The 22,835-nt window shown below is 37.2% G+C and overlaps 1 protein-coding gene across 1 annotated transcript; it reads left to right on the top strand.

Annotated features, from left to right (window-relative positions):
- Positions 1 to 5,555: 5,555 nt before the first annotated feature.
- LOC114523460 (mucin-like protein) lies at positions 5,556 to 22,125 on the top strand. Its single transcript, XM_028544385.1, is given in 29 exon segments — positions 5,556 to 5,696; positions 6,710 to 6,766; positions 6,979 to 7,112; positions 8,488 to 8,820; positions 9,017 to 9,111; positions 9,383 to 9,493; positions 10,204 to 10,691; positions 10,931 to 11,149; positions 11,622 to 11,963; positions 12,462 to 12,609; positions 12,611 to 12,714; positions 13,344 to 13,543; positions 13,850 to 14,180; positions 14,461 to 14,583; positions 14,720 to 14,842; positions 15,375 to 15,503; positions 16,022 to 16,147; positions 16,257 to 16,409; positions 16,514 to 16,626; positions 16,720 to 16,823; positions 17,274 to 17,488; positions 18,166 to 18,288; positions 18,719 to 18,841; positions 18,950 to 19,063; positions 19,237 to 19,374; positions 19,750 to 19,853; positions 20,482 to 20,585; positions 20,928 to 21,254; positions 21,551 to 22,125. Coding segments are annotated over 29 exon segments (5,058 nt in total). The 5' UTR covers positions 5,556 to 5,590; the 3' UTR covers positions 21,822 to 22,125.
- Positions 22,126 to 22,835: the final 710 nt, after the last annotated feature.

Raw genomic sequence — 22,835 nt, 5'->3', positions numbered from 1 at the left:
CCCACAAGTGTATACATCGGGGTTGCCATAAGCATTTTTATGCATGCATATGATGCAGTCAAATTTGCTTGTTCGCAAAAATGATATTTATTAACAATATTTACAATTTACAAATATGGATAACATTTTTTAAATGTGCATCTCAAGGACCATGACCTTCGACATGTTCCCTTTCTCTAGCAACACAAAGCATTTAGCATTTTATACGGTTTCATTAAATCCCCACGGGCTGAAATTAGTGAACACGGCATTCAAATTTTAACAATGAGTGATTTCAATAGTTTTCGTTTTTTTTGGGACACCCTGTATAATGCGATGTATAACCTATAGGCTTTAGAGGTATATTAACAACCCGTCAAAGAAGCTATTGAAGAAAAGCTATTGAAAAAATCTATTGTTAGAATACATTAGTGATGAACTAGCTTAATTTTGCGTAGAGTTTCGTAAACTTAATGAGAATCAGTTTACGCCGGGTAGTCGTTAGACTATAGTTGAATCTCTGTAGCCTGGTGTTTGACACTTTTTGTATATCCTACGAAGTTTTTGGCATTCTCATCGCTTCGAATTTTACTATTTATTATAGTAAACAGTCATGCATAGTATATACTATCCTATTTTTTCCTAATTATTTATTGCGCTATATCTTTTTTAATGCATGCCTCTGTTATTTCGTTCGGGTCAGTTCTGTGTATATATCAAAATAGTCTATTGCCTGTCGCTGGTTGGATTGTTGGAAGTTAGTTTGCGATGCTTTATAAAAATCTATATCAAAGGTATATCAATGCTGAATTTATTTTCGGTTTATGGCACATGCAAACTGTGAAGATGCAATGATACTTTGAAGTGATATAATATGCAGGCATGTATCAGCGAAGGACCGAGTCAAGGCATTGAGATGTATTTATGGACTGTATGTGTTCAAGGAGTTTCGATCATCCCCTTAACAGAGGAATGGTTAATGGTACGCGGTAAGAAATGTTATAAAAATAGTTGTCGATGAAAAATCGTTTGAAATCGGTACTTTATATTATAGACTTTATACTCTTGAGATACAGACACTCGTGGCACAATTCATTCGCTGCCCATGATGAATATCCAGCATACGTAGGTTGATTTCAACCTATTTATTTCAACTTAAGTTTAAATACAAGGCCTGTACACTTGCACTATACGTGATCAATGTCTACAATAGCTGTATACGTCTCAGCCATTGCATATGCGCGTACACATGCCAACATTGAATTTCAAATTCGCCATAAGCAAACGAGCAAAAATGTAGCCTACAGGAGCTCGATGCCTTTTAGCTGGCAACGGGTTTGTAGCAGCACATAATCAGATTAAAAGGTAATTATATAGGGCAATTTATAGAAGACATAGTAAATTGTCCTTTTGAAGAAATTGCCAACACTGAGCTGCAATTTTCAACTACGCTAATCAATACTAAATTAAGCTCCATTATTTTTTGACGCCCTCAGGGTTTATTTAAAGCATGTTTTATTCAGGATCTATAGTCACAGTTCAGCCTTTTGAATGATAGGTTATAAGGTGAATTTCAATTTTCTATTGATGAAGCAGAAGCACATGCAGTAATATTGGATTTTTTTAAAACTGAATTTCGAATTATAATAACATTGAGTGCGGCTACGGTTAAATTATGCTAAATTTTCCTAGGATCGTACGAAGCCCATTTTTAAATGGTGATTATAGGCTCGAAAAAAAACATGACATTCAGGTGCGGACTGAGTGGTCGGTAATTCGGGCGCGCCCTGGCCCGCGGCGAACTTTGTGGCCCGGAATAACTTGCCTTCGAGTCTTAGACGACTTTAAGCTAAATAATTTAGTAAAATAACGAGTTTAGCTGAGTTGAAAACAGTTACTATATATATGTCCGCACTGACAATTTACAAAGCACGCAAACGCCGATATATTTCGCTAAACGGATGCAAACAGTACTGCTCGGAATTAAGAGAGTGACGTAATAAAAATGAAAAGGCGTGCTGAGAGTGTTTCGGAAAGCGTGCCTCGACACTTTTCGAATGCATAAGCAACCGCAGAATTGAAGTCATTTCGATAATGAAAAAATTAAGGAATTTATCGCGATTTTCTGATTTGTAACGTCCCATTGAAGCCCAGAAGGTGTTCGCTGATAGAATTTTCCATTTATGGAATTCCGAAAGGTGTTCTAGTTACTTCTGAGAAGCTTCTTTAATCGATAACATACACCAGCCACCTTTATTCCAGTTGATGTATACTCGCGGATCACCCAATGATAATTTCTATTAGAAAGGATATCATGACTACATATATAAGGGGACAGGACTCAGTTATTGAGTTTTTAGTATGTTTTATTATAATTATTAATTTACATATTTAAAAAACTCATATTTGTAATTTGTCTACTCGTACAGGGGCCCCAATTCAAATCCTTATCAGAGGAAGGGAAAGTTAAGTCCGCCGTCCTTGTTCACAACTATGCATATATAGCGTGTCAGAATTAAGTTTGATGGGCTTCGTACAACTGGCCTCTGGTCAATTTTCCATCAACGCTAATTTTATTATTTCTGTGATGTGTCGCAACTACGCCTTCATCGTGTTTTTTAAACGGATAATTTCTTTGTCTGAGGGGTTTCAATAGAGAATTGTGGTTTTCTTGAAGCTCGTTGGTTACGAAAGGGCGTCTTTGCCCCCTTTCCCTTGCTAGAAAAAGGCAAGAAGTGCAGCTAGCTTCCCTTTTGCTGCCTAACTCCCTTTGTTCTGGTGCCCCTGAATTCATTCAAATCGTTATTTTACACACATGTATCCTGCATATAATTGTATGATAAATTTAAGCTTTTACTTGCCTGCATGCACATGTTCGTCTGAAAATCGCAACATGGCAAACATGCTCTTAACTTGTGCATTTACTACAAAATTGTAGGAGTAAAAGCCACCAATACAACATCGCTATATACATTTATTTAAAAACAATATTGATAAAATGCTATGGCAACAGTGAATTCTGGATCGAAAATGGAATGTCAAAACTGCGCAAGATTGAATCCAAAAGAGCCTACCCGCTCAAATTCGACACCCACTATAGTTAAACATTAAGAGGCATGTCTTCAATTATATAAATAGTGATGAAACAGAAAAATAAACTGAATCGCTAGTAAGACTTTTATACGCTTCTAACTTTTTTAATTGCTAGCGGATATTTTTTATTACGTTATAAACCCGTAAATTATTTTTTATACGTGCATGCGCGTGTTTGATAATTGGACAAAAAACACCTTAGTGATCTAACCTATCATTAAACTTTACTTGCTGAGAGTTTAAATTGAGTTTTTTTTTGTTCATCTGCGAATCCTTACCTGCGTTAAAATTCGTATTTTGCCGTCGTGCCACTATGGAAGTGTGGTTTCGCGTAACCATGCATTTACACCAGCGTTTCCTTTCACCATTTTATGATGCATAAGACCATGCAATGTAAGTTATTAATATCAAACATTCAAATTTTCGTTTATGGAAATTTTTAGCCTTTTTAAAAAAATGCAGCCAGCACTATATTCAGTAATATAATTATAGTTTACGGCAATATTGCGGTTAAGAGTGTCATCAAAGTTTGATAGTTTTCTGAAACAACCTCATCTGTGCAACAACGGCAACGTTTATAACCTCGGTTGCGCTTGCTGTTAACACAAATGTTTGTCAAACTTCCTAACATAAGTTGTGTGATTAACAACAATGCTGTAGTAAGCACATCATACTAGGGTGGAGGGGGGTTAGAATCCAAATTTTGTGGGACAGTGGCCAGCTGCATGCCTCTGTTGCCTCACTAGCAATGGGGGGAATTAGGAAAGTTGGATGCACTAACAATATGAAAGTAATAACAATACGATTCTTTAGATCAACATTAGACAATTCGTACACTGAAAGACAGTTAAAGACCCACTTCAAGAGTATAGGGCGAGGAAACAGGATATCGACGATCTAAAGTTTCCGTACAGTTTTGTTTGATAGAAGTCAAGACTTAAGTGCCCTTTTTACAAAAATTACGCCCCCCCTCTACCCTTCCTGCCTTTGCATCGTTCCGCGATTACTATAAACCGCTGCTGCTCTCAAACATTTTAAGGCCTTTGTCTGGAATTTGTAGGAGAATACTTACTTCCAGACGCAGGCACTTTGAAAACAAAGTTCGCTTTATACTTTTTAGGAAATGTACCTTGTCACAGACCTACTATGATTGCACCGTGTTTTAGCTATGTATAGTTAAAAATCGTTAACTGGTGACAACACAGCATTAAACATATTATATAATTATAGAACTGAATATTTGAATAACAACCTTTTGACTGCCAGCCATGCAGTCTACAACGCCGGATTAAATAAGATGTTTTAGACTTCATCAAGAGAGCTTGTCACTTGGGAGCTTGGTTTTGCAATGGGGCACGCTCGTTTTTTTCAATTAATTTTTTAAAAGTACCACCTGTCGTCAATAGGATCACCAACAAGCTCGACCAACTTTTTTACACGCATCTACATCGAAATAATAAATATATACATGCATGCATGCATGCTTGAGCGACACTGATTGCGTGATATACTTGTAGTCTTGTATAATAATGAGAATATATAGCAATTAACGTAGGCTAGGTATGAATTCCTGTGTTTATAATTAAATACACTGTCTGGTCTTAGACTATGTGCACACGATAACGTTTACGAGCTATTTTCGTTTTCATGCCAGATCGTTTTCAAACGTACACCGTCATTTTACAATAGAAGCTCATTTAACATATTATCAGCACATTTTCCCTTCTTGTGGACAAGGCGTCAAAGCGTCAAAAAACTAGATAAAAATAAAATAAACTAGATAAATTTTGAAAACGCTCGAAAGCGACGCTTGCGTGTGCACATAGCCTTAGATAAGTTTAAAAAGTCAAAACCTATACTGTCTGGGCTCTGCATGGGCATACTCTGGACCGACCATGCAACACCATACTTTTACTCCGAAACAGATCGTTATTATATATTGACCAATTTGAAAAATGTTGTTGATAATTTTTTTCTGATCAAACATTCGTGATCTTCTTGATCATTAATTGCTGCTGATATATTGTATCAGTTAGGATAGATAGAACTTTATGGCTGGTTTAACCAATCGAATATTGCATGGCCAAATAGATTGATCCAATGATCCGAGCGACCTAGTTATTTCAAATTCCGCTCTGTTTTACAGTGAAACATTAAGTTGCATGTTCCGTTCAATCCGTTTTGATTTAATTATAATCAAATGCATGCATGCAGTGATTGCATGGGACTGTTAAATACTTTTAAATGCTTTAAGGAGAAAACATATGAGCGCATCGTAAACACATCATTAACTGCATTTTAGATAAACATAGAACAATCACTTATAAAATACGTGAATGCCAAAATGTTGAAAAATTTTGCTATGCCTATAATACCTTGGGTTTAGAAAGTTCTTTCATTTTGTTTGTTTATTTGTTTCTATAGAAATACATATGCTGAAGTCAGCAGGTGGTGAAATCTTTCATTGTTGCATTATAATATCAGATGCTAGTTTCCTCTTGCCATTAGCGCTGAAAACATGCTATATACAACATATCAAAGGTACTGGTATCGCAGTATTCGAACTGGGAACTCGTTTTTGACGTGGTCAACGCTAGTCATTCTTCTTCTCTATATTAGCGGCGGTAAGTGTTTTCAACTTTTCATGCAGCTTCCGAGTATATCACTTACAAAGCACTAAAAACTTGATTGTATATCAATTCATCATCATTTCATTTTTATAGTTCATTCTTATAGTTCATAGTAACGATGACACAAATAGAGGCATTTTACATTTTTCTGCTGGCTTTCGTACTAATCAATATCGCGAAGTGCTTAATTTGAAATAGTTTCCTGACAAATAAACAAAGTTTGAAAACTCTCTTTTATTTTTCTAGTAGCTTCTCGAGTACTCGCTCGTACTATGCTGAGTATTCGTGATTACTCTTGGTGCGACGTTTTAAGCCTTAGTAATTACTTAATATATTAAGTATCATAAATATGAGCCCGTTGAATGTTTTCAAGCGTTCACATGAACGCACTTGTTTGATTTTGAGCCGCGATAATTATATAGTTCTTATCTCAGTCCTATCAGTTTAAAACATTTAACGTGAAAAAGAAAAAAAAACAAGGAAATCGGGCTTTTGCCGCAAAAATAGTGCTTTTGTTCGGGACACTAAACATCGTTTATCCCGTTTGCAGTATAAAAAAACTTTAAAAAGGTCTCCATCAGTCATATTGCCAATTTAGCATATTTGCATATATTTGCACATTTCACGCGTGCATGACTTGATAAATTGCAAACGGTAAAAACAAACATAGAAGGTATTTGAAGTTAATAGTCTCACATATTTTTTTGCATTTTTACCTCGTGGTAAAGTGGCAAAAGATGCGACCAATTAGCAATAGATGAGTCGGCCCTGACTATTTTAAGTCCAAAATCTCATGCCGATTGGCATGCCTGTCACGTCACGCCCCTGAACTTCCGTATTTCTATACATTATACATTTTTCAACAACCACAAATATTCTTTCAGTGATCGAAATACTCTGACTGGTTTGACCATTTTGGTCACTTAAAGAAAAGCAGTACCATTCCTAGTTTATTTTTATTCAATACAATAACCCATAAAACTATATCTTTTGTCATTATTTGACAGGAGTAACCCAAATCGAAGATTATGAAGGAAGTGTGCCATATGCAGGCTCTACACGGGGTAAGCAAATTTTTCTGTGTAAGAAATGCGTGTAATATTTAATCCTGCGAGCGAAGCCAGGTATACATAACTTCACTTAAAACGTGCACTTGGACTGTCGGACAGTCCGAACAATCTTTTATTTGAACTTTTATCGTCGACTTTCAACGACTAAATGGATTAATAATTTCTCGTAAAATAAACTGCAAAATGTTGTTAACTGGATCTTACAGAGGAGAGATTTGTAAAATCGGATGACGATGAACAAGTTATCTCGTCGAGTGAGGCCGCTCAAAGACTATGCGTCAGGAAAGAATTCAGTGGAGGTGGTTTCAAAATAAGAGGAATTTTGTATAACACGCTCTATGTGAGTATATGCATGATTTCTTATTGCTGAAATTTCTATCTTGTGGATATTCTTATTTGTTGATATACGTTCCTTGCGTGGCGTGAATGTAGAAAGCTTAGCCGGAGCCCCCGTTTACACTACGCTGTCCCCAGAGCTTTTTCATTTGGCTAACAACAGAAACATCTAGAAGTAAAAGCTGGCTCTAAATCTAAAGCTAACATTATTCCACATAAACGAGGATTTATAGTGACGCGGCACATGTGGGATTGGCCTTGAAAAAATAACCACTCCTATAAGAATTCAGAAATAATTAAATGACGATGAATCAATGCTTTAAATATTTTCAGCTAGTTTTATAATAATTCAGACAAAGCAGTGAACGAATATTTTAGGCTAAAATACTTTTTAATGATTTTTTTGTGACGTAGATACATAAATGACGTATATAGCCAGATAAAGCATTTTTGTTCTTCCAATGTACTTCGAACTCGAATTGCACGCGGATTAGGAAACTTTAAAGACTCCGGTTCGACTTTCGTGTGTAGCTTCTGTGATATATGTTTGCCCTTTCTTACCTTTAATTATTCATAGTGGCCAAAAATTGCACAACCCTGATATCCATATAGTCCTATATATGTAATATGTGCATATTCATGCTGGCAATAGCATGCTCCTATCACGTTGCCTGCACGTGCATGACATAACTGTTTATGCTCATAATGTTCATAATAATATAGATGTTTATGATAATATAGACTTGTAGTCATGACACCATAGTGCTGAATGCTGCCATTCATGTCAAAAACTTAAAAAATGTAAATTTAACATCTCATGTAAATTTTCATTTTATTCAAAAGTGAACGTATGCATACGGTATATGGCGCGTTGCATACTTGTCGGGTGCCTATTACGGACAATTCAACCTCCACTGTAACAATTCGTGTCATAAAATGTAGTTTTGATATGTTACTTGACCACCTAAACTAAAAAGTTAAAAAATAGCATCCTTGCGCTTCGTTTTTGAAGTAAATTTTGGTTTTCTTTTCTGTAACTAAAAGTCAAATAATCCAAACTAGATATAAAAATTACATTTCATGCATGCATGGGATGAATTTTAAAGTCAAAACTGTTAGATTACTTCTTAAAATAGTTGTTTTTACACTTTTTGTATAGTCAAACCAAAGTTGAAAAATGAGAAAAATATCTGGATATTGTTTTTCAGTGAAAGGATTATTTAATTTTTTGCACCAGTGCCTCAGTATTCGCCTTTGGACACTTTCGGTTTGAAGATAATTTTATTGTTATTTATTTCGTCCTCAACCGCAAAGTACACTTTGGAAAATCAACTGAAAATTTCCATATATTGACTATCACAAATCTTTTTTTTCAATAGATTTGTCCTAACGGGCAAATAAAGTTCACAAATGGTTTTTATCAAAATTATCCATTCAATTATGGTAGTAGCGGCATCCAGCAGGATGAGGATCCCTCCGTGTCTCCGTATTGGTCCCGTGTTAACGTACGTGCGTTTGGTGCAGGTCCTCGTGACTCAAAGGTCCGTTTTGCGTCTTATCACAAAGACCGAAACCCAAGTCCGGTGGTATTCGACAAAGTAAACCAGGATGTTGCGGAATTTACAGGGAGGTCTTTTATCGCGACGTGGGTGTCAGTTGTCACCTATGAAAATATAAGGCCTGCCGACAGTACGCAACGAAACTACGGAGGGGGAATTATTTATTATAATTAATTAACTCGAATTTGTTGTTGGTACAATATTATGTTGTTTGATATTATTCCTATATAGCTATATTTGCTGCATGAAACCGCGCAATGAGCTCAATAGCGGGACCAGCTTTATGTTGAAGTTAAATGCTTATGTTTTGAAATCGTTATATAATTCCTATTTTCTTTCCTTTTCACAGTTAAATACTTTCCAGGCCGTTTTTGCATCGGATGAATCAACCTGGTATCTAATGTACAATTATGATGACATTGACTGGTCTGTCGCTGCATTAAAGTATGACAATATATTTGGCTAGCAGAAGTGATGTTATCTTAGTAAAGTACATCTAATAGCGTAAAATAGGCATGGGTCGGAATGAATTTAATGAAAATAACCTGGAACGGAAGGGTGCTAGCCTGCCCTCTAAACGTTTCCGGCCAAACAGAGTTTTAGCAAGAACATTTTCCACTGTTTTTATGGAAAGTCATAGTAATTTTCAGTAATTTTCTAATACTTTTTCCAATGTAATTGATTATTTTTTTGCACTGTGCAAATTATTTTTTAGGAGCGAGTTAGGTCGTTACGTCGATGAGCCTGGACTACCAGTCACAGGTTGGAATGCTGGAAGGCGGGGCTTTTTTTACAGAAATGGAGAAGAGTACGAAAACTTGCCGGAGTGAGTACACTTTAATGGTGTTATTTTAATCAAAATTTAACGTCAATTGTATCTATTTTTGTTGTAACGAAATTTAATCAAGTTCAGCTGTGCCGAAATCCTAACTTAGAAACTATGTTAACTGGTATGTCTTCAAGAGCGTTAATATATATATTCGCCTTTGGATACATTCGGTTTGCTTTAGATGATAATTTTATTGTTATTTATTTCGTCCTCAACCGCAAAGTACACTTTGGAAAATCAACTGACAATTTCCATATATTGACTATCACAAATCGTTTTCTTCAATAGATTTGTCCTAACGGGCAAATAAAGTTCACGAATGGTTTTTATCAAATTTATCCATTCAATTATGGTAGTAGGGATCTTAAGGCATTTAATTTATAATGTGATTTTCTATTTGTTGTTCCGGGCACGGTTGTAACTACGAAGGCCATGCATGGATATAGCGCTATCCACCGAATAGTGATTTTTTTAACCTTTCTGAAAATGCTTAAAAGTAATAAAATTTCAGCTTTGTAACCTACAATTACTAAAGAGAATCCTCAATTTAGGAATATTAAGATTTAATCAGGGCGATTTTAAAGCAATTGAGAAAAACACTATCCAGTGGCGTTATATAGATACCCGGCTTTTATATACAACTGGCTCCAGAACCATTACTTTCCACGCTGTCGATCTCCAAGCCGTGATATACTTTTTTATTCCAGATCCGGAACAGTGAACGCCCAAGTCATCGACGATTATACAGGCAATCTTGGTAAAGGCAGATGGATATTTGCAATGAGCCCAAACACCGCTAAAACGCCGGGTACACTGTGCTACGATTGGTTTATTAGCGCCAGCCCCGTGGTACCGGATAGTGCGTTGCAATGCCCTCCCACCGAACGGCAAGCGCATTTTGATGCAAGATTTCGTCGCCGAGACAGATTTCGACGTATTTGCTACGTAAAAATAAATCCACAAATCATACGTGCACGTGGACTACGTTGCTGTTACCGTCGGTTCGGAGGGCCACTCTTAAGGAATTTACGTGAACCTGGAGGATTTTTATCGGCTAATCCTTTACGCTTCAACGTTCAAGAAGACGATGATGCCTATGAGAATTGCTGCGTCTTATCCAATTTTTGCTCGGCGTACGCTTCGCGAAGGCCGAGACAATTTGGAAGAGGATATAGACCACGTTCCCGCAGAAGAGGTAATTCGATTGCACGCAGTTATTGAGCTGAATTCTCTAATCTAATTGTATGAAAAAACGGAATCAATGTCACGGGTTGGTTATTAACGCACAACTTAATAATTTCGCAACTGGTATCGTAAACCATTAAAACGTATTTACTCAGACAGGTCTTCCTGGTATCTGTTCATTCTCAGATCAGTGTGAAAACTGTGCGGATAATGATCGAACTAAACTTTTTTTATTTCATCCTCTTTTAGGGTGGGGATATGGAGATCCTCATTACAGCAATTTGGATAGGCTGAATTATACATTTAACGGTTGTGGTGATTATATGTTTCTCCTCACCAATGATGGCAAAATCCAAATTCAGGTCCGGTTTACTCAAGCAATTGGAGCTGGTTTGGGCACTGTCATGTCAGCAGTGCTGTTCAAAGTGGAAGGCATTGTTCCTATTCAAATCAACCACAACAGCAATGGTAATTGAAATGTCATGCATGTCAAATTAATATGTTATAATAACAATTGTGTTAGTTGCATTGAATGACGGCTTTTTATTCAATGAATGTCCGCCATTTTGGAATGTTGAGGATATGATGATCCATTACTATCTTCACAGCCAGTCGTCAATATCAACCCGAAACTTGTTTAGCGTTGCGATTTTAACTAACTAAATGCAAATAGGAACATTTTAGACAACTTATGAATGAAAATTCACGTTTAAGTCATCACTAAATGTGCGCTGAGTATAAAAAAAAATAATTACCACCGGACGCCTAAGCGGCAAAACACCAATCTGACGAAAAGTGTGTTTTCATACATCTAACTTCCTTTTCCATCATCAAAAAGCTAACTGGTTCTCATTTTCGCGGAAAACGACCCCGGGAAGAAATGCCATTCACAATCACCACTACGGCGATATCTACAACACCATATATCGTGTATTTACAGGTGGTCCTGGGATGTTGATCAATATTAATGGTTCACAGTATGATGACTACGATAACCTACTAAACAATTCTCACGTCGTTGGAGATTTCATTACCATTTCGAGAAATGAAGAAAACGCGATACGACTAGTGACAGGAAATGACACCTTCATTGTCGTTACCCGCGAGAGCAACAATCTTGTAATCCTCATCTCCCTGGACAGAGAACGGTATTTTGGCATGACCCAGGGTTTGCTTGGAAACTGGAGCGATACGGTTGAGGACGATTTTAATCTGCCAAATGGTACTAACCTTGGATATCCTTTAACTGATAGCCAGATTCACTTTGATTTTGGCGAGAGCTGTAAGTAGAGCTCATTTAATTAAAAAATTATCTATTTTTAACTTCTATTCGAGTGCACGAAGCTAAATGATTAGCACTGGGCGCGGTAGTATAGCTATTTAAAAATTTCGGCTCATTTTTTAACAGCCCAGAATCTAAAGGCCTGTAGCTATAGGACAATTTTTTTTCAAAATATTTTGCTTGTGAATGACAGAAATATTACACGTTTTGCAGTTTCGCAGCAACTTGAATAAATAGAACATTTCCCTTCAAACTAAATTGAAAACTGAGAATATTCCGGCATGACTGTCATGAAAGAGCGTCGACCCCGAAAATACTAAAAAACGGGAACGTTTGGTTGCGAAATATTGAAACTTGTAAATAATATCGCCATTGGAAGTTGTCAAATATTTTGTATGAATTAGTATTAGCTTAAAAGGGGAGTGGTCCATTGGGCGATTACATTTTTTCCAGGTAAGAGCTAATTGTCATTTTAATTAAATGTTTATTTCATTATAGGGCGTTTGGCACCCGAACAAAATTTTATAATAAACACGACGGCTGACGCAAATTTTTTCTGCCCGGACAATTATGCACCGATTTTTATCAGCAATTTTACATTCCCAAACAATTCCATTGCGAACACTGCTAGTGATGTTTGTGGGAACGATCAAAATTGCCTCTTTGATATTGCTGCGACATTGCTCTCCGAGTTTTGGACAGACAACGAAAAATAGTGCCGAGGCATTGGAAGAAGAAAATTCGATTTCAGGTATAATAATGTCTGAAATATGATACTTTACTTTTCATAATGCAGCAATTTAAATGAGTCTTTAGCGAATCCATCGTTCGTCAAAATGAATCACTGCAAGATGCTATTGAGCTCTAATTTACGTTGATAAACCCTGAACCCGGCATTGCTTTTAAATCCAAGGTGCTGATTCACATCATTCAATGTTTGTGCAATTGCACAAATAGCAAAGAGGTGTGTGTCGTAGAAATGATTGACCACCACTCTAACCTGGTGTGGTATTGTGGTCGATTCAATTCATCCAAATTTCACCAAATAATTCGTTATCGACTAATCGATTAATGGTAAAAAATCGTGGTGCCGCCTCTATGGCGTTGTCCCTAGCTAATTTAAACGACAAGTATGTCGTTGATCTGAAACTAAACTGAAACGATCTTTGGTGGAAAATAGCCATGCAGCATTTTTAATCAATTTCCCCCGCCTATCATCAGACATTGGTCTGATTTGATAAATTCTTCAGCTTGTCACGCGCTCTTGTTCTTTCGTGTGTCGTATAAATACGTTGCTGGGTGTTTTTTTTCCAATGAAACAACATACATATTGTGCTGAATATTATTTATATATCATTATTTTGTTCGTGTATTTCATAGAAAACAGCGCTCCAACCTTTGAAAGTGACGACGTGGTTTTTAATTTCACACTCGGTGAAGTGTTCGAGTATACTATCAGTGCAACGGATGAGGATGGCGACAGTTTGGTATTTCCACCACCGGATCTTCCTCCTGGTGCCACGTTAGAAATAAATGAGACTAGCATAACTTTTCGCTGGCGTGTGAACACAACGCAAGCGGTAAGTGAAACCGGGATAAAACTTTCCATAACGATTGCATGCGAAAAGATTACGTAAAATGAACTCTTAAAATGAGATTATGTGCATCAGGCAAAGTGCGATGGTAATATCTGACAGAAAGTCCCTGTATCGCATATAATCCCTCCATATAATAAAATTTACCAAATAAGCTTCGCGCATGTATAGGTCTTAAATTCAATAGTATATTGTTTAGATGTCAATGTCGTAGTATCCTCACGTTTGCTATACTTTTCGGGTTTCTGATGCCTTAAAACATGATCACTAATGGTTCGTTTTCTTTTGCAGTTCAATTTGTCGTTCTTGGTTCAAGATGCAAACAACGGGTCGAGTCTTCTTGTTCCTGCAATCACTGTATGTGCTTGTCAAAATAATGGTACATGTGTTCAGCCAGCGACGACCTTAGAGACAAGAAACATCACATTCAATCAACATCAAGTATTGGCATGTGATTGTGAAATCGGATTCATCGGTGAATTTTGTGAAACTACGAGAGATTTCTGTCAGACACAGTCTGGTTCTCCGTGCCATCCTTTAGTAACCTGCACAAATACACCGAAAGAATACCAATGTGGGCCATGCCCTGCCGGGTATACAGGGTTGGGTGAAGACTGTGCAGGTAAATGAGTGATCCTGTTATATGCATGAAGGCAATGCCAAAGTTTAGAAAGGGCTGTTTTTCCTTTAGTCGTGATTTTCCGTACACTTACGAAAATTACTTGTTCACGACAGTTACTACCAAAAGAAAACTAGCCCTTATTTGAGATTTATCAGCTGGAAAAACCAGTGAATGGACCAAAGCCCCACCTCCCCCCCCTCCCCCCCCCCCCATTCCTCACACTGTTTAATTCAGCAGCAAAGCTGAACATTTGTTTCATTTTTATCTCTTTCACGATAAGATATCGACGAATGTCAAGCTAATCTTCATAATTGTGAAATGCTGTGTGACAACAGTGCTGGATCATTTGTTTGCGATTGCATGCCCGGATACAGATTAAACGCCGATAAGAAGTCATGCGACGGTTAGTTCCACTATGAATTGTTTTTTTTAAGCTTGAGGTTTAAAACACAACATGCAAGTGATTCACTTTCAAGAATTATTATTATGTTAATTCAGCAAAAAGTCCCTGGTCAGAAAGTCTGTCTTTCCTTCTTTAGATATTGACGAGTGCACGACAGCCCACGATTGCCAGCAAAATTGTATAAACACCAATGGTTCATTCACCTGTGGTTGCAATACTAATTTTAAAGTTGATCCAACTAATTCGAAAAACTGTGTCCGTAAGTTCCAGTATTACACTATCCTTTAATTATCATGCATATGTTTAGTTTAGTTACTATAGTATCCTCATCAAGCATGTGCGGTTACTGAAAAATCGTTTTTCAAGTCTGCACAGTTGTTTGAGTAGCTAAAACTTAAAACTAAGAGTATTTAGTAAGTAGTGCAGTATGTAATCGCCTTCATGCAAGTATGGCTATGCTCAACTTCTCCTAGTGTATTTGTATCTTCCAGTCTTCTTTTTAAAGACACTTAAAAGTATCTTGTTGTTAGTAATCGTCTCTATGACAGTAATTAATCTTTTTAATCATGCAGCAGTGCATGTATGCAACTGAAAAAGTAGTTGGATACGTAACCGTAGGTAATTCCCTTAAGTACATGTACAATCTTTCTTCAAGTATGCAGTATCTAAATACTCGTATAGTCTCTCAAACGGGCGCACACTGGTATTATTTGCAAGTATAGCTAGGGAGCAGTGTGGTTCTCTACAAACTGATTCAGAAGAAAAATTATAATATCTTTGTGTTCGTCTAGCCGTTACAAGTTGTCCTTCTGGTCACTCTTGTCAACATGTGTGTGCCATCGACGGCGTATCTGGAAACCAGATTTGCTCGTGTAACCCTGGCTATACCGTCGATCCTGATGATGTTACAAGATGCATTGGTAATAAATACGTTTCCTCAATCTTAATTATTTCTTGCATCAATTATTATAACCCTTACCAGAGTGAGCAATTGTTAACCATTTTCCCCCGAAGCAGAAGGCAAGGGGAATATCCTGGCTCAAACTGAGTTTAAGTCAATATATTAACTTCAACTATATTATTAGCGAGAATTTTATACAACGCAGACTTGACATGAAAATACCTGCTAGTATTATGAACCCAGTTTTAGAGCTAAATACTGATAATTATTTTTGTTGTGAAAATGTGAAAATAACGGCTTATGACTTTACGACCACTGCATGGTCATAGATTTACATCTAAAAAACTCACTATATCACATATGCATGAGGATTATATTAAGTTCGGCTATAGTAGGTTATAAAACAATTATATACTCGCTCTCGTCGTCACTGTCATCACAAATTGCTCATGCATATATATCGACTCGCGCAACACATCAGTTTTCAGTATTTTCATCCACTAACAATACTATTCAACTTCGGGATATACTTTTCAGACATTAATGAATGTAACAGCACAACAAATCTGTGCAACCAGCTATGTACTAACTTCGTGGGAGGCTTCAATTGTTCGTGCACTAGTGGATACGAGAAAGTACCTGGTAGTCAAACTACATGTCAAGGTATTGCAAGACTAGTTCTTCTATATTAGGGAAAATGGCGGTTCATTCAGTAGAGGCTGCTGAAAGGGAAGTGTGACTGTATAATCAGTGTTTCGCGTATCACTTTTAGATGTCGATGAATGCATCATCACTTTTGACGGCAATGTCTTGAATAATTGCAACACAAGCAATGGAGGCGAAGTCTGTGTCAACCTAATAGGAACTTTCAGATGTGAATGCAACAGAAACCTCGGTTTTTTCCTCATTGACGGCGTATGTCGAGGTAAGTTCGAATTCAAAGTGTACACCATGCATGCATGAGTTCAGCCGGCGATCCCTGGTCTTCTGTAGCGAAAACAACTTTGTATGTCTTTGACGTTTATTTAGTTCCTGACGATGGCAAAGTGGTAGTAGTTGAACCTGAAGCACCTCCGGTCTCTACCAGAGAAAACATAAACAGCTCCGTTCAATTAAGGTTACATAACATTAACCTTACTCAGGTACTGCTGTGTATACCATCAATTCCACTCTATTCTCACACTCATTGTTTTACTTTTGTTTCTCTTAAAACTGTACCGTTTTTTATTTTATAGTACGATAGACCAAAGGACATTACGTTCAGACGTTCCATCGCAGATGCACTGAATGCTTACTGCAATGCAAACAGTCAAAGAAGAATTGAATGTGGTTTAACATCGTAGGTTAATTAAACGTTGTCTAATGTTCCCATAAAATAATTCTGGCCATTTTGTCCGATAGAGATAAATATCATAATAGCATATATGGGTTTATAGTGGTAATTGGAAAATCTATACACCGCTCCCATTCCTGTCGCACCGTAGCTCAGCGGCCAGAGCATGCATTGCACTAGTAAGTACTAACGCACAGAACTATATTCTCCTGTCGAAAGGCCGCTAGCTCCTCGATTTTTCTCAACTTCTTCCGGTTATAGGTCTCTAAGTAAATAAATTCTGTTCGGTTTTTCATCTACTATAACCTCACTAAACTCCAATTCAGCGATACGTGCATCCAGTTATCATGTTAAACATGGTACGGGATATACATGTTTTCCCAAAATATATGACGCGCAGTTAAACAATGTGAAAGATGTTCGTTTAATTTCTTGCTCATCTACCCCATTAAACAGGCATGGCTTTGCATTCACGGAATCTAACGTCTTCCGTTTGTCTAATGGGACGACCAAAGACAATGGCGATCTCTTAGTATCATATTATGCACTTTATCCCAACGGAACTCGGGATGACGGACGTCTTTCTGTTCCTCTCTCTGTGCTCTTAAGTGCAATTACAGATGGATTGGATGCAATTTCCGCTGCTACTAAAGAAACAGCAACAGTCGGAGGTATGTTTAACGAAGAATTGTAGCGTCCCCAGGCAGGGAACTGGGCAGTTATTATAAAACACATTGGGCTGGATTATCTTAAATCTGCTAAAAGTAGATTTAGGGGGAGCGTACGTTTTGATGTGAATGCTGATTATACTGTCATGCGTGCTGATATGTTTTGAATGAGATTTTTTGCTAAATACCATTGCTTCCTTCCACTTTTTTTGTTTGACTTTATCGTCTACTGCACGTGAGGGCATTTTATGTATCACTGCTGCGTATTGACCATTGACAGATTTTAACATTTTGTAAAGTACCGTGATTTGGTGCACTTCTTCTTCACTCAACCTTCTGATACAATTCCCTGAACCAGTGAAAAGGTTGCAGCTCTTCTATGAATAAAAGCAATTATACATTAGAGCATTCATATCTATCTATTTGTTCACATCTGTAAAATAAAGATAATTGCAGCAAAAAGATCGCAAATGTATATTTAGATATTCTTATATCTATTTCCATGCATAGACAGATATTCTTAAACATGATTCATGCATTTAGTCAACCTAATGGATGACTGATTTTGCTACACATTATTTATCGATCGTAACAAATGTGATTGTATCATATAGTATAAATACTCCCGCATCCTCAGTTGTGCTTGGTGTTGTACACAAATATTTCGTTTATTTTTTTAGATGTAGACGAATGCAGTTTGGGCATAGATGACTGTGGTCAAACTTGCAACAATACACTAGGCAGTTTCTCGTGTTCTTGTCACCAGGGATATCAACTTGATAGCGACAAGAAGTCATGTACTGGTAGGTTCCTTGGAAATTTTGAGCGATGAGGAACATCTGAAAGTTTTTTATATTACTATTAAGCCATATTTCACTATCTGTCTCGACAGATAAGATAATAACATCATGAGCTGTCTCAACAATCTCTGCATGCCCGAATAGGGATGGAATACATGAGTATGCATGTCCTCCAAAATGCAGGATATCTAGAAGATGACTAAATATACAAAAAAATGAAACATTTTCTTGGAGGGGAGGAACCCCTGACTACCTATACCAAGCTTCGAATGACCCCTTCTAATGACCTCGGATATCATCTTGCACGTAATCTCGTTAGTAACAGATGCATGTATCTATCGTAAAATGATCATGAAACTCATGAGTTAATGTGACTAAAGCTTTCATGTTGATGTCTATTTTAACGATATAATATTTTGTTAAATTTATATAGACATAGAAGAATGCGACATAGACAATGGTGGCTGTGGTCATGGTTGTAACAATACAGTGGGCAGTTTTAAATGTTTTTGTTATGTGGGATATCAACTTCAAAATGATATGAAATCATGTGCTGGTGGGTTCCAAAAGAACATATTATATAGTTTGATTGCAAAAAGAACATATACATGGAAGTTAACGTTCATATCCTCCTTTAAAACCAGAATTTCGTTGAAATTTATAGATATAGACGAATGCGATTTAAATGAGTGCGCCCATGGTTGTAACAACACACAGGGCAGTTTTAACTGCTTTTGTCGAGATGGATATAAACTTGAGAATGTCAAGTCATGTACAGGTAGGTCTGCTAAAGAGAGATGTAGAAAAGAACATATATTTCAGCAACGTGTTATAAAACATCTCATGCTTTCAAACCTTTTAATAATTGTTGAAGTTAGTCTATGGAAAGGCCAAAAAATGAATGAAAATCAATAATGGATGAATTCGACACCAATGTTTTTTTGTCTGCAGATATTGACGAATGCTTGGAAGAGATACATAACTGCAATGACTCTGGAAACGGAGAGATATGCCGCAATATCTTAAATGGTTTTGTTTGTGAATGTAACAGAACGATTGGTTTTGGTCTAATCGACGGTATTTGTCAAGGTACGCAAACTATATGTATAGAAATATTCATCATTTAGGAACCTGGAGCGAGGAGAATTCGATGATTGATGTATCATACCGAAGGGGTATTTTTGAGCAACTAATTCACTAAAAATTGCCCCGCCCGCTACATGGACTGCACGATGCATAGACGTTTCAATCTCCTCTCCCCTTTAATGTTTACTTGCCTCATTTTCTATGATGGATTGTCGTTGGGTTTCGACACTGGTATACAGGGCATGAAGCATTTTTTTCATTCGTCCTGTGCATTCCAAACGGCAGGAGAGCATCGAAGCTTGGTTATACTATTATTTATGCACTTCTACCGTAAATTTACTAATATAGATAACAATAACGTTTTTGACTTATATATAGCGCTCAATGGAACTGTCGAGCCGCCGCCAGTGCCACGGAATACTACCGACATTCAAAATACCAATGCAGTCGAACTCATCATACCAAATTCAAGAACTGAAGAGGTAAAATAAGAAAAACCGTCATTACATATGTGTTATTGTATTTGTAATAAACGGCGCTTTTCCATTTAGAACTGTTTTTTGCGGCGGGTGCACGATATGTAATATAGCTGGGTTTTGCAACACAGTATTAGCTACTAGCATAGTATGTGGATCATATTTAATTTAGATATGATTTTCGGCTGTTTATGTTTGAGATAACAAATATTTACCTGGTTTAATCTTGTTGGCAGTGCACACTTTTCTACCGTTATAGCCGCTTGCAACGATAATGAAGATAGGGGCACTCCCAAAGTATTTAAGCAAAATTATATCAGTGAGGATTCTTAACTTTATGAATTACGAGTGCATGGCTCAGATACTGATGTAATTTTGCTGGTAACTTTTTATCATTACCTAAAATGAGTAGATTTCTATTAAAAATTCCAAAAGGACGTACTCTGACAAGATCACGATCTTCAATTTTCCTCGCCTCCATGACGTCTCATGCAGGTCCTTAACAACTATTTATTCATGCAACATCCTAAAATTGCCCATGTCACTGCACAGAGCTGTAACATTGTACGACCTTCTTAATGGTAAATATAAATGTATCTATGAGATGTTCATATAATTATGTTTGTATTTACAGTATGGTGGAAGAACTGACTCTCAATTGCGCGCTGCGATCGCAAGAGCTCTTAACAGTTACTGCAATGCGAACGATTCGAGAAGACGAGAATGCGGTTTACCAGGGTAAGTAATTCCTGCAATTTCCATCACAGAATATACGGTAACTATTAAAGATAGGCATGCATGGTTAATAATTAAAATTCAATGAGCCTGGTGTCTGAAAGTTTCCAACTGAAAATAAGTTTCCCATGCAACATCCACAAACCCTTTTCTTCACCCCAAGTGCAGAATCAGACTGCATGATTTCTGTCTTTTTTTGAAGTTCGTATAGTAATCGGACAGGTGTAAAGATAAGAAAATGCTAAACTGACCAGTAGTATGACCTGAAAGATTTTAATACCGAAACAGAGTGTACGCAGCGAATGTTTCATTCCAGATTTTTAATATACTATTCTTATATTTTAGATCTGGTTTTGAATTTTCTGAGAACAATATTCATCGAATACAATCCGATCCATCGCAAGACGGTAGCGATACATCCGTATCATTCTACGCTCTGTATCCAAATGGTGTACACGCGGACACGAATATCCCTGTTCCTCAAATAACGTTATCAAACGCAATTAAAGAAAATTTGAACGACATTCGGCAATCAACAGGCCTAGACGCATTAACCCTGGTGGAGGATACGTTGCCTTCAAGTGACGATAAAGGCGTTGACTGGCCTCTTATCCTTGGTCTTTCATTGGCAGGAGCGTTGCTGGTCCTGTCGGGCATTGCAGCTATTTGCATGTAAGTACAATTTAAGAAATAAATTGCAAGAGGTAGTTCGTTCATTACCGTCATTATAGGTACAATGTAGATTAAATATTGTCGAGATTTAACGTTGAACGCATTTTTAAACAAGAGAATTTTGTTTTTTATTAAAATCACGGAGGTAACCAGATGAAAGGTGTTGTAAGGTAAAATGTCGGCCGTATTTGAACGACATTGTTACCGTAGCAACAGAACTACTCAATTGTTCTTCGGGGGATTTTGCCTTATATTTGTACTATCCAATCAATGACAGTGAACTTTTCCCTTTTAAGGTGTTGCTGTAAAGGCGCTGCTAAGAAGCCGAACAGAAATGCTCCAATGAGGTTTGTGTACGACGCTTATCGCCATCGACCACGTCGTCGTTTGAATGTCGCTGATATGGAACCCAGCTTTGGTACATTCCATTCGATGAGCGGTGAAACCTACTCAGGATTTGACGAAGACGGATTACCTGTAGACATACAAACGGATTATGATGGGCTTTCTCGCCAAGCACGCACGATTTCCCACGTGCCTACTGCGTCGCAAGGGAGCTTTAGATAGAATTTAGCTTTGACATCGCACAACGGCGCTTTCCAGTGTGCTGCGCGTGCTGATATTCAAAATGAACAAGAGTTTTGCAATGCTTTTAGGAAGAATATAATACAATATCTAATAATATTTAATCTTACAGCAACAACCGCTGCAATCAACATAATATAAAGCAGACTCTCTAATCCACAGCACCCGTCTTTTTTTTCGAAAATGTGAAGTGATGTGGAGTAATAGCACTGAATGATATAGTTCGAGAAATAAAAATACCGCTGCACAAGCGACAAGTGATCTTGTTTAATAAACAACTGACACAACATGGCATGGACATTTTGTGATGTTTTCAGCTTCAACGCTAACGGTACCAGTGTACCAGTCTAGCAGAATCACTGAATCTGAATCAGCTGTAACTATGACTATGTTCGAATGTATCATATAAACGTTATAATCATGTGGCTGATTATTAGGTATCTTTACGAATGTTTGCAAAAATTACGAAGATTGATAAATTAAGGTCCGTATTATCAGACAACCTTGTGGCTTTAAGGCATTGGTCGACCATGCGAGAGGCTGTAGGTTCCAATCATTGCAACGTTTCGACCTTTTCCACCAAAATTATTATTTCATTTGAAAGTCTTCGAAGAAAGTATTAAGTGAAATAAAAAACGGTACCTAGTTTCCACCAGCAGCAGTGGTGGTCTATAGTGATCAAGGCCATGGCCTACGATGTCGTAGGTGTCAATCCTTGCAACGTTTCCAGCTTCCCCAGCGAATTCTTATTTCATTTAAAAGTTTACAGAGAAAGGATTAGGTAAACTAAAAAACTATCTACAAGTAAAAGTAAAAAAATTCAATTGGAAACGAAGAAGTATTTTGTCTTGGGCTACCTGTGTCGGTCTTGACACAGGTAGTCCAAGACAGACACAGGTAACCCAAGACAAAATACTTTTCGTCAAAAAAAAAATCTTAGAGAATTTCAAAAAAGTGAAAAAAAGTGAATTTTTTCAGTCTCGAGAAAATCACCCT

The sequence above is a fragment of the Dendronephthya gigantea genome, unplaced genomic scaffold (genome assembly GCF_004324835.1).
Source record: "Dendronephthya gigantea isolate DGI-Jeju-01 unplaced genomic scaffold, DenGig_1.0 000027F, whole genome shotgun sequence".
Taxonomy (NCBI): Eukaryota; Metazoa; Cnidaria; class Anthozoa; order Malacalcyonacea; family Nephtheidae; genus Dendronephthya; species Dendronephthya gigantea.
This window is presented reverse-complemented; position numbering and strand designations above follow the sequence as displayed.